At 52.6% G+C, this 15,495-nt stretch overlaps 1 protein-coding gene across 1 annotated transcript in view; it reads left to right on the top strand.

The window, feature by feature from the left end:
* The first annotated feature begins 2,325 nt into the window (after window positions 1-2,325).
* Window positions 2,326-15,495, top strand: part of Anks6 (ankyrin repeat and sterile alpha motif domain containing 6) — a 43,396-nt gene continuing 30,226 nt past the window's right edge. The window contains exons 1-5 of the mRNA XM_059255800.1: window positions 2,326-2,657; window positions 9,045-9,547; window positions 11,023-11,067; window positions 12,475-12,679; window positions 14,452-14,558. Coding sequence (XP_059111783.1) covers window positions 2,326-2,657; window positions 9,045-9,547; window positions 11,023-11,067; window positions 12,475-12,679; window positions 14,452-14,558 — 1,192 coding nt within the window. The remainder of the gene's footprint in view (window positions 2,658-9,044; window positions 9,548-11,022; window positions 11,068-12,474; window positions 12,680-14,451; window positions 14,559-15,495) is intronic.

Below are 15,495 nucleotides of genomic sequence, written 5' to 3'. Positions count from 1 at the left end.
GTCGTCTCTCTCAGGTATGTTGGTCCCAGCAACATAAAATAATACAACGTAAAATCTTTTTGGAACGGTCAAATGAATGTGCATACTGGTGACTTGTGGGGAATAGCCCAGGAAAACCCGGGAAGGCGGGAAAGGGCATTTTAATTTCTGCCTTTCGCTTTCATGTATTGTTGGAGTTGATTATCGCTCACTTATTACTATTCAGGAATGTGTGTGTGTTAGTTCGGCATGTGCACTTATTTGTGTATGTACATGTGGCCGTGGAGACCAGAGGTCAACTTCCGTTGTCTGCCTTGACCTCTCTTTTCTGCCTTATTTACTGAGACAGCGTCTCTCAGTCAATGTGGAGCTTGCCGCTTAGACTAGATCGGGTGGCCGGTGAGCTTCATGGCTCTGCCTGTCTCACCAGCTCTAGCCCCAAGTGCTGTGGTTACACACACATGTGCCACCACCACTCCCGGCTTTAACATGGGTGCCGGGATCTGAATTCAGGTCCTTGTGCTTACGAGGCAGGCTCTTTACCATTGAAGTGGTTTCTCAGCCCCATTTGTTTGCTTTTGGAGACAAGGTTACTCACTAAGTAACTCAGGCTGATCTTGAACTCATGATCTTCCTGCCTCTGTCACCCAAGTTCTGGGATGATAGGAATGTACCACTGAGCTTAGCCTTATCTCTTACTTTTATATTGCTTTCATAGTGACGCAATAGTTAGTGAAAAGGTATGAAAGACAAGATAGAAAATAAGACAGATCTTCAGGGAACTAAATGGCTTCCTTGGGAATTCCGAAGGTGGTTGTCTCCCACCCCCACCCTACTGGGGTTGAATGTGGATGAGTCAGGATGTTCATCTGCACATGAGTGGTTAGCTCCCGCCCCTGACTCACTTGCCCAAACACTTCTCAAGGCTCCCCGCTCACAGAACAAACTCCATAGTCTACAGCAGGGCACTGGAAACCTTCCACATAGTTTCCCATCCTCATCCTTTACCCTTTCTGGCAGCTCTGATGCTCTGGCCCCACTCTCTCTGACCCGCATCTGTGACTCATGGCTGCCCAGACCTAATGGTTTTGCTGTCACCGTCATACATTGGTGGGACTTGGTATGGAACAGCCGTGTCTGGCTGTACGTCTGGCTTCTTGCTGGGCTTTGACTCCACCACTATCCATCCATGGAAACCAGTTGTCCCTTCACATGGAAGTGTCCATGATTTAATGACAAGTACAGTGTGCACTGCTTGTGGGCAGGCCTGCTCCTGAGAACCTTCTTCTGGCCCTCCGCTTGCCCGGCTCTTTCCCCAAATGTCACTGCGGTTTACTTTCTTCCTTCAGGTGTTTGCAAGTGTTACATTTTCAGTGATTTCCTTGCTGGCTCGATTATAAAACAAATACCCCACCTTCTACCCTGGCTTGCTTGGATTCACGTTCACTTTACTGTGCCAACAGCACTCACTGAAGTTATTTCCACATCGTATCTTTACAGCCGGAATGGGTGGGTCAGCTCCTGGAAGGCAGAGATACTATCTTGCCTCTCAGATGTTTTCAGCATGTGGAGCTGTGCCTGGCACTAGAAGGCATCCAATAAATACTTGTTGAGCATGGAAAGAGGGCTGAACTTGATGTCGGAGGGCCTGATTCCTAGCCCACGGCAACATCTGCAGATCTGTGCAGACTATAGCAACACATGGCCTCCCTGGCCATTCTTCTGTAGATTGGAATGATCATTTGGACCCTAGGGTGACAGCCAGGACTGCCTTGCAGATCAGTCAGTGGGTCCTACCTTTTGTGCACATACCAGAGGGCTTGTTAAACAACAGTTCCTGGCCCCACGCTGAGTTTCTGACTCAGTGGGTCTGGTGTGTGGCTCGAAAAGTCTCCATCTGTATCGTGTAAATTACCGCTGCAGTGTGAGCCACACGTCAAAGACAAGGCACAGGGGCTGGTAGCCTGGCACAGATGGAGAACCCAGCACTGCGGGGCTTCTGGGGCAAACGATGGGGCAGGAACCGACGGGTAGACCCGATTCAGTCCCCGGCTGTTTAGGAAGTGCAGGGCGATCTGGGGTCGGTGGAGGCGCGGGTTGCGGTCCAGGGGTGATGCGGAGGCCCGCTAGGCCCCGAGGTCGGATTGGCACAGGGCAGGAAGGCTGAGAAGTGACCACACAGTCACAGGCCCACACTCCAAGCCCGGAGGCGGGCCCTGCGCGCGCGTCCCCAGCAGGCGCGGCCCCGGCGGCGCGCGCGCACCCAGGGGGCGGGCCTGCGGACGGCGGGCGGGCGCGCGCGGACGCGGGTGGGAGCGGGCGGCGGCGCTGAGCGGGCGGCCGGCGATGGGCGAGGGCGCGCTGGCCCCGGGCCTGCAGCTGCTGCTCCGCGCCTGCGAGCAGGGCGACACCGACACCGCGCGGCGCCTGCTGGAGCCCGGCGCGGAGCCGGCCGTGGGACCCGAGGCGGGAGCGGAGCAGGCAGGGCCCGAGGCGGCCCGGGTGGCGGAGGCCGGAGCGCCGGTGCCGGTGGACTGCTCGGATGAGGCGGGCAACTCGGCGCTGCAGCTGGCGGCGGCCGGTGGCCACGAGCCGCTCGTGCGGTTCCTGCTGCGCCGCGGAGCCTCGGTCAACAGCCGCAACCACTACGGCTGGAGCGCTCTCATGCAGGCGGCCAGGTGAGCGGGCACCGGGAGGGAGAGAGTCCGGGACTCGTGAAAGTGCGAACGGCAGATTTGGAGCATTGCCTTTTGGTCATCTGTATGCTGGAAATAGAAGGGCTGTTTCAGACATACAAGATTAGGATGTTAGAAACTTTGGCTCTTGAACAGTCTGGAGGTTGCCGAGTGCATCTTCTAGGCGTTCATTCATTCCGTTTTTTTGCATCAAGGGTCTCCCAAGAACCTGTCTGCTCACTTTGGCTTGGGGGGATAGGATAACCGGGATCCTGTTAAGTCCCCACTTGGGGATAGGAGTGGGGTGGTAGATAAAGTAGCAATCTTGATCTAGAAGGTCTGACTGTCGTAGCTGACCCCGTTGGAGAACGGAGGCAAGTTTTAGTAGAAATGATGTGTATTATCCACGTCTAGACCCGAAGATGTGTAAGAATTAACCACGACGGGAAAACGTGTGTGTGTGGGAGGGCACAGTGCGAACGTAATGGTGGCAAGTGGTCAGACACCTGGGAGGGTGCTGGGACCCGGAAGGGGCTGGAAGTAATGGGAAGCAAGCCCACCATTGGAGAGAAGAAAGCGGGCACCAGATACTGGGGCTGGGAAGGGTGTCGGGAGTGTGGAAGGCACAGGGCAGAGTGACTGGACCACAGTTTTGTTTTGGATAGGTCTCATTCACCACGTGTGAGAATGGGCGGAGAGATAGGCTAGAGTCAGGAAGGCTGGTTAGGAAGGCAGCAACCCAGGAAGGAGGCATAGTGGTTTGGACCAGACTGAAGTTGATGGTTGTGGCTGTCGGACCCTGCGAAGGGGTCAGGACAGAGGGAGACAGCAAAATCCATCTCTATAGATTTCTGACCATGGGCTACAAATGTACTGAGCTGGAGAGTACAAGAGAAGATACATTTAAAAAAAAATTTATTTATTTTTATGTTATGTGTGTGAGTGTGTGTGCCTGTGTGTATGTGCACCACATGGGTGCCTGGTGCCTGAGGAAGCCAGGTGGTGGATCCCTTGGAACTGGAGGTACGGACAGTTATGATGTGCCTCCCTACTGGCTTGAGATAGCCCTGGAATCCACACCCTTCTCCCTATCCCCTCACCCTTGTCCACAGACATCTCTGTAGAGGTCTCCCATCATGCCCCTCTCCTCCGAGCATGCCCTTGCCTATGCCTCCTTAAAGAGCTTCCAGATCTTTCTGGAATGAGTGCTTGGTTGTGCCCGTCTGCAGTGTCCCCTAGTCTTGGGATGACACTCCTGCCTGGACTCTCCTCTATGTCCTTCTGGTTTCTTAAGCTCCGGCCGGCCAAGATCTCATCCAGTCCTCCTCCACGTCATTTTGTGCTTTTTAAAAAGCTAACACTGAGCATTTACTCTGTGCCAAGAGTATCTTCTCCACCTTACAGATGAGAGAGAGCCTGAGATTTCGAAGGCAAAATGAGCCTCCAGCATACAGCTCGTCAGAATGTGTGTGGGCAGGGAGTCCCTCTGCAGAACGCTTAGCATGAGTTTTTCCTCTTCTGCCCTCAGCAAAGCCCCTCTACTCTGAAGCTTCGCTTCTTCCAGGAAGCCCTCCATGCTGTGGCCATATCCTTTGGCCTCACCGCACCAGGAAAGCCTATCCACTTGCAGCCGGCTTCCTCCCTGTGTGTACCCAACCCTGGCTGTACCAGAGGCTCACTGGGATGTCTTTCCAGATGGGGATTCTGGGGTCACCTTTCTAAAGGTTGTGACTGGAGGCCCGGGGTCTGAGGAGAGGGATGGGGGGGTCAGGGAGGGGCATGAGAAAGAGGCTCAGAATGACTTTGTACATTTGAAAGCCCTGGACATACACGGTATTTCTGAGCTCCACCTAGCAGGGAGGCCTTGCAAGTCCCAGGGAGCTTGCTGAGATCTTGGCTTGCAATGGATCGCCGCACTGGTTTACACCTGTGCCACCAACCCCTGGGCACCTGGTTCTGCTGCTCAGTTCTGCAGGATGGTCCACATCACCTGACTAATTTCAGTACCTTAATGTGGGCAAAGAAGAGATTCTATTACCCCAGAGGGAACAAGGGGAGGGGAGGGATGGGGGTGGGGACCCGTCAGAGACAGCAGCAGGTGTCTCTGCAGGAGTGGTTTTTAAGGAGAAGAGAGGAGGTCTGTGCTAGGATGGTAAGTCCTGATTGGACCTGTTAGTCAGTGTAGCCCAATGATGAGTTTTTGGTGGATGGTGGTGTTTTGATAGTTGGACCTTGCTGTTTGGGTCAGGCATAGGAGAGTGGCCAGATAAAGGACTAGACTTTGTGGCTAGCTTTAGGGATGTAATCTAACGGACAGCAAGGGAGAGGGAAGGGAGGAGTGTAAGACCTGTTGGCGCCATGGTTGCCATGCCTGGGCCTGATAGAGCCCTTCAGTTGGTATCATAAAAGAGCTGGGATTTGTGGTCCAAGCACTCCAACTCTGACAGTTCCGAATTGAGAGGCTTTGGGCTCCCTTTTGGGCTCCCTTTTCGTGCCTCAGTTTGCCACAGGTGCTGTTTTGTAATTACTATTTTATGTGTGTCAGTGTGCCATGTGGTACCCTCAGAAGCCAGAGGAGGGCACGAGAGTCCTTAGAACTGGAGTTACAGGCTTGTCAGCCGGCATGTGGATGCTGGGAATTGAAGCTGGGTTCTCTGGAGGAGCAGCCAGCGCTCTTAACCACTGAGCCATCTCTCTGGCCCCGAAAGGTGCTGTTTTGAGAGCGTTAGTATGATACACGCCTTCCTGTTCTACAAGACCAAGGTAGAGGGTACCCTGTAAGAAGAGGATTAGAACTCACAACTGCCTGTTGACCAGGGCCTGGATACTTTCTCGGTGCTGATCCTCACAGGTGACTCCACTGTGCTGGAGTTGAGACACACTGAGCTGCCGCCTGCTGCCTGGTCCACATGGAGGCTCAGGGTCAGGGACTGAGGTGGGGTGATTTCCTGGAGGCTCTGTTAGTTGTCTCTCAGGTCAGGGTGGACTGTGCTGCACACTCTCCATCCTTGGACAGTGTTCCAGACAGTCACCGTGTCTACCTAAATGGACTTGTTTTATCATCTTGTGTGTTCCAACATCTGTCAATGAGGCAAGCCATAGAGGCCTTGGGGTAGGACTTGGAGACATTGGTTTCTTACGGTTTTACTACAAGCAATAGTTCCTATTTGCAAAATGGATGATCCTCTTTCCCCTCCCCAGTAGTGGGGCTTGAATTTAGGAGCTTGCACCTGGCAGGCAAGCATGCTACCACTGAGTTACCACCTCAGCCCTCTTTTAAAGCAAAGTCTCACTGATTGGCCCAGGCTGTCCTTGAACTTACCTTGTAGTCCAAGCAGGCCTGATGTCCCTGCATCAGCCAGGCCTGCATCATCAGGTCCAGCTAACGGTGGCCTTTCTTGAGCACCTATTTCGTGTCCAGCACTGTGCTTACAGTTTTAAGTGGATCGGCTCCTTCAGTCCACCCCAAACCCCAGGAAGTATGTAGTATTGTTGCCCTACCTTTTACAGATAGGGCATTGAGCTACAGAGAAGTAACTAGCCCATAGCCACATAGCTAGTTGAGTGGCAGAGTAAAACTCACACTGAGACTGGTGGCCCAAGAGCTGTGAATCCAGCCCCTGACAACTCCCTCTGGGTGCTGGTGGTGGCTCTGAGCAGGGGACGGCATAGCGTGGTCTTCTGGTCACACTTCGGCCTGTTTACCTTCCCTCCGCTTCCGTCTTTACCCAACGCATGTGGGTGGCCGCCAGGTGCTCTGAGTGGCAAGATCACGTGCCAGCTCTTAAAGCACAGGTGTTAATTGCTGAAATTAATTGGCAGTCTCAGCACCTGCTCAGAAGCCCCCAGCAGCCTCATCTCTAGTAATTACCTATTAGAAATTGAACAGCCGCAAAATTATCTTGGGCTTCGTTGGATCATTTTGTATTTTCAGCCTAATTGAATGCTCTCTAGGGCTACCTGAGAGTTGAGACAACATCCCCAAATTCAGTATTTCTACTCGAATTCAGTCCTTTGCTTCCTCTGCAGGAAGTGGGCAGGCTGGAGGAGCTGTGATTTGAGACTCTTGGGGCTGGTTTGGGTCCTGTCACTTCCAAATTGAGATGAATTGCTCTCTGTGCTAATCTTAAGCCCCCTTATCTGTGAAATGGGAGTCTGTGTTCCTCTCGGTTTTCAAATGAGATAAGAATCTGAAAGGATCATGTAATCTGCAGTTAGGGATTACACCAGAGTTTATTTTGTGTTCCCCGAAACCTGTGGGAGCTTTGAACTCTACTGCAGTGGAGACCAGTGCAGCACCCCTGGTTGCTGTGTCTCTCAGACCTCCCCTCCCTTGTCATCCTTTCTAGGAATTCATTTATTTATTCGTTAGACAGAATATTTTGAACTCTAATATGGGCCATCCCCTGTGTTAGCGGCCGGAGAAGTCACCTAGCCCTGTCCTTAGCCACAATCAGGTAGGGGAGACATGGTTTTTGAAGGAGCGTTCAGGTGTAGGCAGCGGGAAGCTGCAGACTTGTGGGTCCTCGGGAGGGAGCCCAGGAAACTGCTCAGAGCTGGTAAGATAGGGTAGGGGTGGGGCTGAGCAGGACAGAGGCTGAGTGAGCACTTTGCTTGGCAAGACTGAATGGCAGGAGCCTGGAGTCAGACATGCTGGAAGTGCAGGGAAGGAGGGAGGAGGCAAGGGGCTGGGAAGTATTAGCGATGTAGGCAGCCCTCCTGACTCTGGGCGGTTGGCAGGGACCTCGAGGTTTAGGTGTGGGGGCTGCTTGGAGGATGGACAGAAGGGGACAGGACAGGGGAGGTCTCCAGTTTGCAAAGTTGGCCATTTCTGCGTGTGGGTGTGATTCCCCAGACTGGCCCCTCTGCCGCAGAGCAGAGGCCCCCATCCCGGCCCGGGCTGGTGTGCCAGGCCACCATTCCCATTGGCACGCCGCTGCAGGAGGCAGCCTGCTGTGTCAAGGTTCACAGCCCAGAAGGTATTTTATATTTAGCTGGAGCCTCAGACCAGAGTTCGGCCCTGGCCTTGCCTCCTGCAGTTCAGCCCCTAGATTTAGCACAACATCCACTTCCAGAAAGGAGGGCTGAGCAACCCCTTCAGAACCTGCCTGTGAGCCTGACCACTGCCCTGTGGTCTTCTAACACCCCCTTCCCTGGGATTGTCATTCTTTCCTGTGAGCCAGGAACACCTTAGGACATAAGGCTGCCTGCTGAGAAGGGGCCTCTGTCCTCCCCTGGAGTCAGGGAGTTGGTGGGAGCCTGCCTGTCCCCAGTGCAGCCCTAGCCAGAGCCTTCCTTCATCTGACCTAGCCCGGTTCACAGCCACCTACGGTGAACATTCCTGCCAGCAGGTGGCAGTAGGCCTCTACGAAGGTGCCGGAGTCCCTTTGCCCAGCACAGCTGTCACAACTGGCTTGTGCTGGAGTTGGTGGGGGCTGGAAAGGGCAGAAATGAATCACAAGGGCTTTGCCCCTGAAGGAATCAGAGTACTGGCAGAGACAGTTTAGCAAGCCGTAAAACAGTGTACAGGGAACTCAGATGTGGGGGACAGAGTGATGTAGGGGAGAAGTAAAGGCAGTTGGGTTTAGACTTCAGGGTGTGTGTATGTGGGAGTGTGTGTGTATGTGTGTGTGGGTCACAGATCCACCTCAGGTGTATTTCCTCATAGAAAGTCCGCCTTGATTTTTGTGGGTTTTTTTTTTGTTTTTTTTGTTTTTTGTTTTTGTTTGTTTTTTAGATTTATGTCTTTTACTTGATGTGTGTGATGTTTTGCCTGCATGTCTGTGCCCTAGCCTCGGGATTGGGTTTCTTTTCTTTCAGTTTTGGGCATCAGGGGTCTCACTGTGTGAGCAGGCTAGCTTCAAACTCATAGAGATCCCCTTGCCTCTGCCTCTTGAGTGCTGGGATTAAAGGTGTGCACCACCATGCCTGGCCAGGGCTGGATGTTTTATCCTGGAGTGGTCCCTAGCCAGGCAGGTGACTGTAGCAGGTTGTGGAACGGAAAATGTGTAGCTGTTATATCATAGCTAATATTGGGTGCCTGCTTTTCTTTGGCCAATCCCAGTTCCAGGAGCTCTCTACATATATGCTCGGTAAGTCTTTCATGGAGGTAGGATTATAGCCCCATTTTACAGATCAGAAAATGAAGGCACAAAGAAACAAAGTCTTTCTCAGTGTCACATGGAGGGGAGACCTAGATTCCAAGCTAGACAGGGCTTCTGTCATCAGATGAGGATGGTTGCGCAGATCCTGGTACCTCACACCAGGCCGTGGTCATGACATCTAAGCAGCCCCTGTACCCGTAGTAGTTGACCGTGGTGAGGGTTACTGGAGCTGTTCACTTATCAGTGTTTTCTGTTCAAGTGTCACTAATTCCCATCTTTCTGGCAGGTGTGGGCATGCGAGTGTGGCACACCTCCTTTTGGATCACGGGGCTGATGTCAACGCTCAGAATCGGCTCGGTGCCAGCGTGCTCACTGTGGCTTCTCGGGGCGGCCACCTGGGTGTGGTGAAGCTGCTGCTAGAGGCAGGCGCCATTGTGGACCCTCACAACCCCTCTGGCGAGTCACCAGCCATGGGAGGCAGCAGGGATGAGCTGCTGGGCATCACAGCCCTGATGGCCGCCGTTCAGCATGGGCACGAGGCTGTGGTCCGCTTGCTGATGGAATGGGGTGCGGACCCCAACCACACAGCCCGGACCGTGGGCTGGAGCCCTCTGATGCTGGCAGCCCTCCTTGGGAAGCTCAGTGTGGCGCAGCAGCTGGTTGAGAAGGGAGCCAACCCCGACCACCTCAGTGTGCTGGAGAAGACGGCCTTCGAGGTTGCCCTTGACCGCAAGCACAGGGATCTGGCCGACTACCTGGACCCACTGACCACTGTCAGGCCGAAAACAGGTCAGACCAAAAGCCCCCATCCTGCTGTGGTCTCACAGAGGAGTGTTTAGGTGGCACGAGCCAGGGTTTGCCCATCCAAAAAAGTGTGCAGAAACAGGAGTCTTCACAGGCAGGCCATGAGCTTTGAGCTATACAGTGCCTATGAGTGCCTGTGACACACAGGCCTTACCCATTTGTCAGCCTGACCAGGTGCTCTGGGGAAGAGCCTGTGAACTTGTAGAGTGAGGCCTTTCCTGCCTAAGTGTTGACTCTGGTTCGGAGGTCCCAGGATCCTTCCTGAACAGAGAGAGGCCAGCCCAGTTTTCTCTGTAAAAGGCCAGACACGAATACTTAGGCTTCCTGGCCCAGCTAGGTGCTGATGCGATGATTATTGGCCCTCGTTAGAGTGTAAGCAGCCACACTTAGAATGTAAATGAGTAGGTGTGGCCTTGTGCTGAGTACAGAGACAGACAGGTTGGTCCCAAGCCTAGGATGGTACCCCCTATTCGGGAATGGCATGCTGGCCATCAAATCCCCAAGGACCAATTCACTCAAAATTAGTATAGAGTACAGCTCCCTTTTGAGTTTGGGTTTTTCTGGCACTGAGTTGGCTCCATGTTTCTGAAGCACCTTCCCTCTTATGCCTTGGGACAACCTGGTGGCGTGGATATTGTGTCCATGCTGGTGATGATGGGACAGCCTGTCCAGAAGTATACCTTCTAACATTCTCGTTCACATGGAGCTCAGACTCAACCGCTCCTCCCAGGTAGCCCAGAGCCGTAGGTGTCCCTCCTGGAGTTCAGGAAGCTGGCAGCAGTCTTGCCTATGCGGACTGGCTTTAAGGAGTGCTTGTTTGTAGACAAACTGCAGGGACCCTGGTGGGTCAGATGTGGCATGGGTGTGTGGAGGGAGGGGCTTACGTTGAGTGGGCTCTTGGTAGGGATGGAGTCTCAGCACCAGCTCAAGGAAGGAGTCCTGTGTGAGGATGTCTGATAGATGATTGTCTAGACAGCTGTCTGTAGACTGGGCAGGGCACTCAGGTCCTTAGTGCTCGGGAAGAAAGAAAAAGGTGCTGTTGACTTTACTGGGGCCATGGTCGTGACTTCCTGAGCTCGGCTGCATAGTGTCACAGGGGCCTCTGACCTTGTACTTAGTTCATTGCTAGATTTTAGAAGTTAAAAAAAAAATCAGTTTCCTTTTCCAATTCCTATAGAATGGACTCTTTCTTAGACCCTGCTTTTTTATTAGCCTAGGTAAATACACCCCCAAAATTTCAGTGCCTGAATCTGATGATAGCTTCTTTGGCTTGTAGTTGGGGCAGTGGTCTATCCCTGCAGGGTTTTCAAAAGCTGGTGGTGACAGCTGCCCAGAAGGGCTGTCACATAGTCCACTGGCCCTGGCCTCGGCCCCAAGGCTCCAACCTGGGCTCTGACCGCTGCAGCTTTACAGTGTGTTAACGTCTCCTCTGCTAATTCTGAAAATCTCTGTTTGCCCAGATGAGGAGAAGAGTCGACCTGACATTTTCCACGCACTGAAGATGGGTAAGTGCTTCAGAAAGCGGCTTCCGATGTTGAAGAGCCCGAGGCCACACCCTCAGGCCTGCCCCTTGGACACAAGGAATCTGATAAAGATACACAGTTTTGGGTTGGTTTTTTTGTTTTTTGTTTTTTTGTTTTTTGTTTTTTTTTGTTTTGTTTTGTTTTTTTTGAGACAGGGTTTCTCTGTGTAGCTTTGCGCCTTTCCTGGAACTCACTTGGTAGTCCAGGCTGGCCTCGAACTCACAGAGATCCGCCTGGCTCTGCCTCCCGAGTGCTGGGATTAAAGGCGTGTGCCACCACCGCCCGGCTTGTTTTGTTTTTTAAAGTAATTTTTTTAAACTTTTATGAGATTATAATTCATTCTCCCCAGGGAAGTGTGGGCCCTGGGGGCCCATATTTATTAGAGCGTTCTATCCGCAGATTCTAGAACACTCTGTCCCCATGTCCCTACTGTCCAACTAGCTAGATGCTGAGCTGTACCCTGGCTTCTCTCTCTACTGGCCGCAGTTTTGTTATCCCAGAGTGTCCATGTGTGTGAGAGACAGTGTACCACACGTGTGCCATGGCATCAGGTGGAGGTCAGAGGTCAGCTTCCGGTGTTACCTTCCACCTCCCTTCCTTCCACCGTGAGAGGGTTTTTCTTATGGTTCTGCTTCATATGTCAGGCCAGCTGTCCTGTAAGCTGCTGGGATTCTCCTGTCCTCTGCCTCCCTACAGGAGCATTGAGGTTACAAATACTCTTTTTTTTTTTTTTTAAAGATTTATTTATTTATTATGTATACAGTGTTCTGCTTGCATGTATCCCTTTAGGCCAGAAGAGGGCACCAGATCTCATTACAGATGGTTGTGAGCCACCATGTGGTTGCTGAGAATTGAACTCAGGACCTCTGGAAGAACAGCTAGTGCTCTTAACCTCTGAGCCATCTCTCCAGCCCCACAAATACTCTTGCTACATGTATCTGCCTTTTGTGTGAGCTGGAGATTCAAACTCAAGTCCTTATACTTGCATGGCAAGCCCTTTTACCCACTGGTCCATCTCCCATGCCCCTGGGTTTCCTCTTGATACAGACATCACCTTCAGGCAGCCCTCCTGGATCTCCACTCACCATCTAGACCTGTATTTTCCCTCTGCAGGCCTGTGGCCCTTCCTCACTCTCCCTACTCCCTGAGACACAGGAAGTACTTCTGTTTATTCACTCCCTGAGACACAGAAAGTACTTCTGATGCTCATGTGCTAGTCTCCATCTGTCATAAACAGAGGGATCTGAGTGGGGCTCTCTCTGACCCACCTTTGTGGCCCCCGTGACCACAGCAGAGGCAGAGTGAGCAAATGTTCATCATGGGAGACAACTGGATACATGAGCTTGTGGTGCCAGGGCCGTGGGTCACCTGGACTCCTGCCGTTTGTAGGAAACTTCCAACTGGTCAAGGAGATTGCCGATGAAGACCCCAACCACGTGAACCTGGTCAACGGTGACGGGGCGACCCCGCTGATGCTGGCGGCTGTCACGGGGCAGTTGCCCCTGGTACAGCTGCTGGTGGAGAAGCACGCAGACATGGACAAGCAGGACAGTGTGCATGGCTGGACAGCCCTCATGCAGGCCACCTACCACGGGTCTGTGTCTCCCACCCCCTCCACAACTCCCTCCATGTGAGGCCAAGCAGGTGCTCTGGCTGGGGGAGTGGGGTTTTCTGATCTGAGATGCAACCTGTAGCCCAGGGCTGTGGGGACTCTGAGGCCTGCAGAAAAGATCAGTGCAGCCAGCCTCCTGTCTCCATCCAGGGCACGTGCCAGCCTGCCTTGGAATTTCCCGGTGGCTGTGGAAACCCATGCAGCAGGTGCATTTTAGGCAGAAAGATGCATTTCTCAAGTTTGTTTTCAGCTGAGCTGTGTGATTAGTTCATCTGGAGTTTTCACGTGGCAGTTCAGAGACCGCCATTAAGCGTCCCCTCTGTGATAGGAGCAGTGGTCACACATGCCTGGGCTTTTCATGGCCTTAGACTCTGAGAGTCATCTTGACCCCCTTTAAAATGTGATCATCACGGCCAGGTGGGCTATCCCCTTCCTGCAGGCCCCTCTGGGGACATCTTGTAGTTACTAAATGTCCTGGCTCCCCTTAGGGGCTTTCCTCTTGCCTGGTTCAACTGGCCACATCACACTCCTCCATTGTCTATGTTATTTGATGAGCCTAAAATCCCTGACCCTGCAGAAGCTTCTGGAAGGAGGTCTCTGAGACGTAGACGTGGTGGCTGAGCACTTTGGGGCAGAGGCCCTGGTTTTTAATCGTCATTAAGGAAGAGCATTAGGACAGGTAGGAAGCACGTTTGCCCCTGATCTGCTGAGTGATAGGACATGATGGCCTGTGAGAATAGTGATGATTGCCCATGCCCTGCTTAAACATCTGGAGACTGTGTGTCTGGTTAATGTTGCCAGGCTTGTTGTCTAGGAACACAGCCACACTTTTCCTGTCACTTGGTGTATGAGCCAATGTTGTGTCACTCTTAACAAAATGTCGAGGCAGTTAATTTATGAAGAAACAGGTTTGTTTTGGCTCCTGGTTCTAGAGGTTGCTGTTCAAGTTGGAGTAGTCCCAAGGCTTCCAACCTCTGGTGAAAGTATGGCATGGGCAATGACTTAGTTAGGGTTTCTGTTGCTATAGAGATAAACCAACTCTTTGGTTGGTTGGTTTGTTTTTTGTTTGTTTGTTTGTTTGGTTAGTTTTCAAGACATGGTTTCTCTGTGTAGCCTTGGCTGTCCTGTAACTCACTCTGTAGACCAGGCCAACCTTGAACTCACAGAGATCCGCTTGCTTCTGCCTCCTGAGTGCTGGGATTAAAGGTGTGTGCCACCACTGCCAGGCCCAACCATGGCAACTCTTATAGAGGAAAACATTTAATGTTCAGTCCATTATCATCATGGCGGGACATGGTGGCGGTGTAGGCAGGCATGATGCTGGAGAAGGAGCTGAGAATTCTACATCTTTGATCCTCAGGCAACAGGAAGTTGAGACACTGGGAGTGGATTGAGCATATATGAGATCTCAAAGCTCACCCCTACAGTGACACACTTCCTCCAACAAGACCATCCCTACTCCAACAAAACCACACCTCCTAATAGTGCCACTCCCCATAGCTTATGGGGGCCAATTACATTCAGACTACCACAGGCAGGGAGCAAGTGTCCAAACAAGTGTGCAATCCAGGGCAAAGGCAGAGGTCCATAACCCCCTGTGGGCACATACACAATGACCAGGAGGCCTCTATAAGGCCCCACCTCTAATGGTCCACAGCACCTTCCCGTGATCCAGCATTTGCATATGGGCTGTAAGGTCAATCGATATCCAAATGAGAACAGGGAATCTAACTGCCTGCCTCTTCGCTCCCCAGAAATAAGGAAATTGTCAAGTATCTGCTAAATCAAGGGGCTGATGTTGCCCTTCGGGCCAAAAATGGGTACACGGCCTTTGACCTGGTGATGCTGCTGAACGATCCAGGTGAGTAAGCCTGCAGGTGCTCAGCCACCATGCCCTTCCTCACCTGGGAACCAAACAGTGCCTCCCATCACGTGTGAAGCCTATGCTGATTTGCAGCAGAAACAGTCTCAGGTGTCAAGGGCACACCCGATGCCCTTGGGACTCTCTGCTAGCCGCCCTCTAGCCCCAGCCACCGTGGAGTTGCTGGGGAGAGAGGGCAGACAAGGTCAGGTGGCTTTGTAGGCTGTTAGGGCCTAGACCCATTCTGTGGTCACAGCCAGAAATGCTAAGTGCCTTTGCAGGAAACAGGAAGGGCCTTTGACAAGAAAAGCTAAGTGGAGGAGGAGCCCCACTCTACTCTGGTGAGGGGCTGCAGGCCCAGGTCCTGCTCTGGTGCGTCCACCTTATTTCCCTCTCTGGGTTATCCACGCCCTGCTGCTCCCTCCAGCCTCCCCTGTTCTCACTGGCCCTCTTCTAAGGCCTGGGGCTTCCAAATAGGGGCTGGGTCTCTCTGGCATGTTGTGATCTTGGTTTTCCTGGAGGTTCAGTCTAGAGATGGAGGAGTTCAGAGTCCTCCTGAGCCATAGGCTTTGAGCCTGAGCTGGGATTCCAACCCCGAGCTGTAGGAACGGAGGCTTTTTAAAAGCTGCGTTTGCTCTGTACATGACTTGGCGTCCGTGTGGTCGGGATGACTGGAGAAGCTGGTTTTCTCTTTCCACCATGTGGGGTGTGGGGATTGTACTCAGTGTGTCAGGCCTGGAAGCAGGTGCCATTGCCCTCTGGACCATCTCTACACCCTAGCCTCCCTCCACCCCCCCTTCTAAGACAGTGTCTCACTGTATAGACCAGGCTGGCCTTAAACTCAGCCTCCTGGCTAGGCATGTGGGCATGTTCCATACCCATTCTTAGTGTTTGGGGCTTTTTTTTATGATTAAAAACATTTTTTGTATGTATGATT

Source organism: Peromyscus eremicus, chromosome 2, assembly GCF_949786415.1.
Source record: "Peromyscus eremicus chromosome 2, PerEre_H2_v1, whole genome shotgun sequence".
Taxonomy (NCBI): domain Eukaryota; kingdom Metazoa; phylum Chordata; class Mammalia; order Rodentia; family Cricetidae; genus Peromyscus; species Peromyscus eremicus.
Note: the sequence above shows the minus strand (reverse complement) of the source record. Positions and strands in the feature narration are given on the sequence as shown.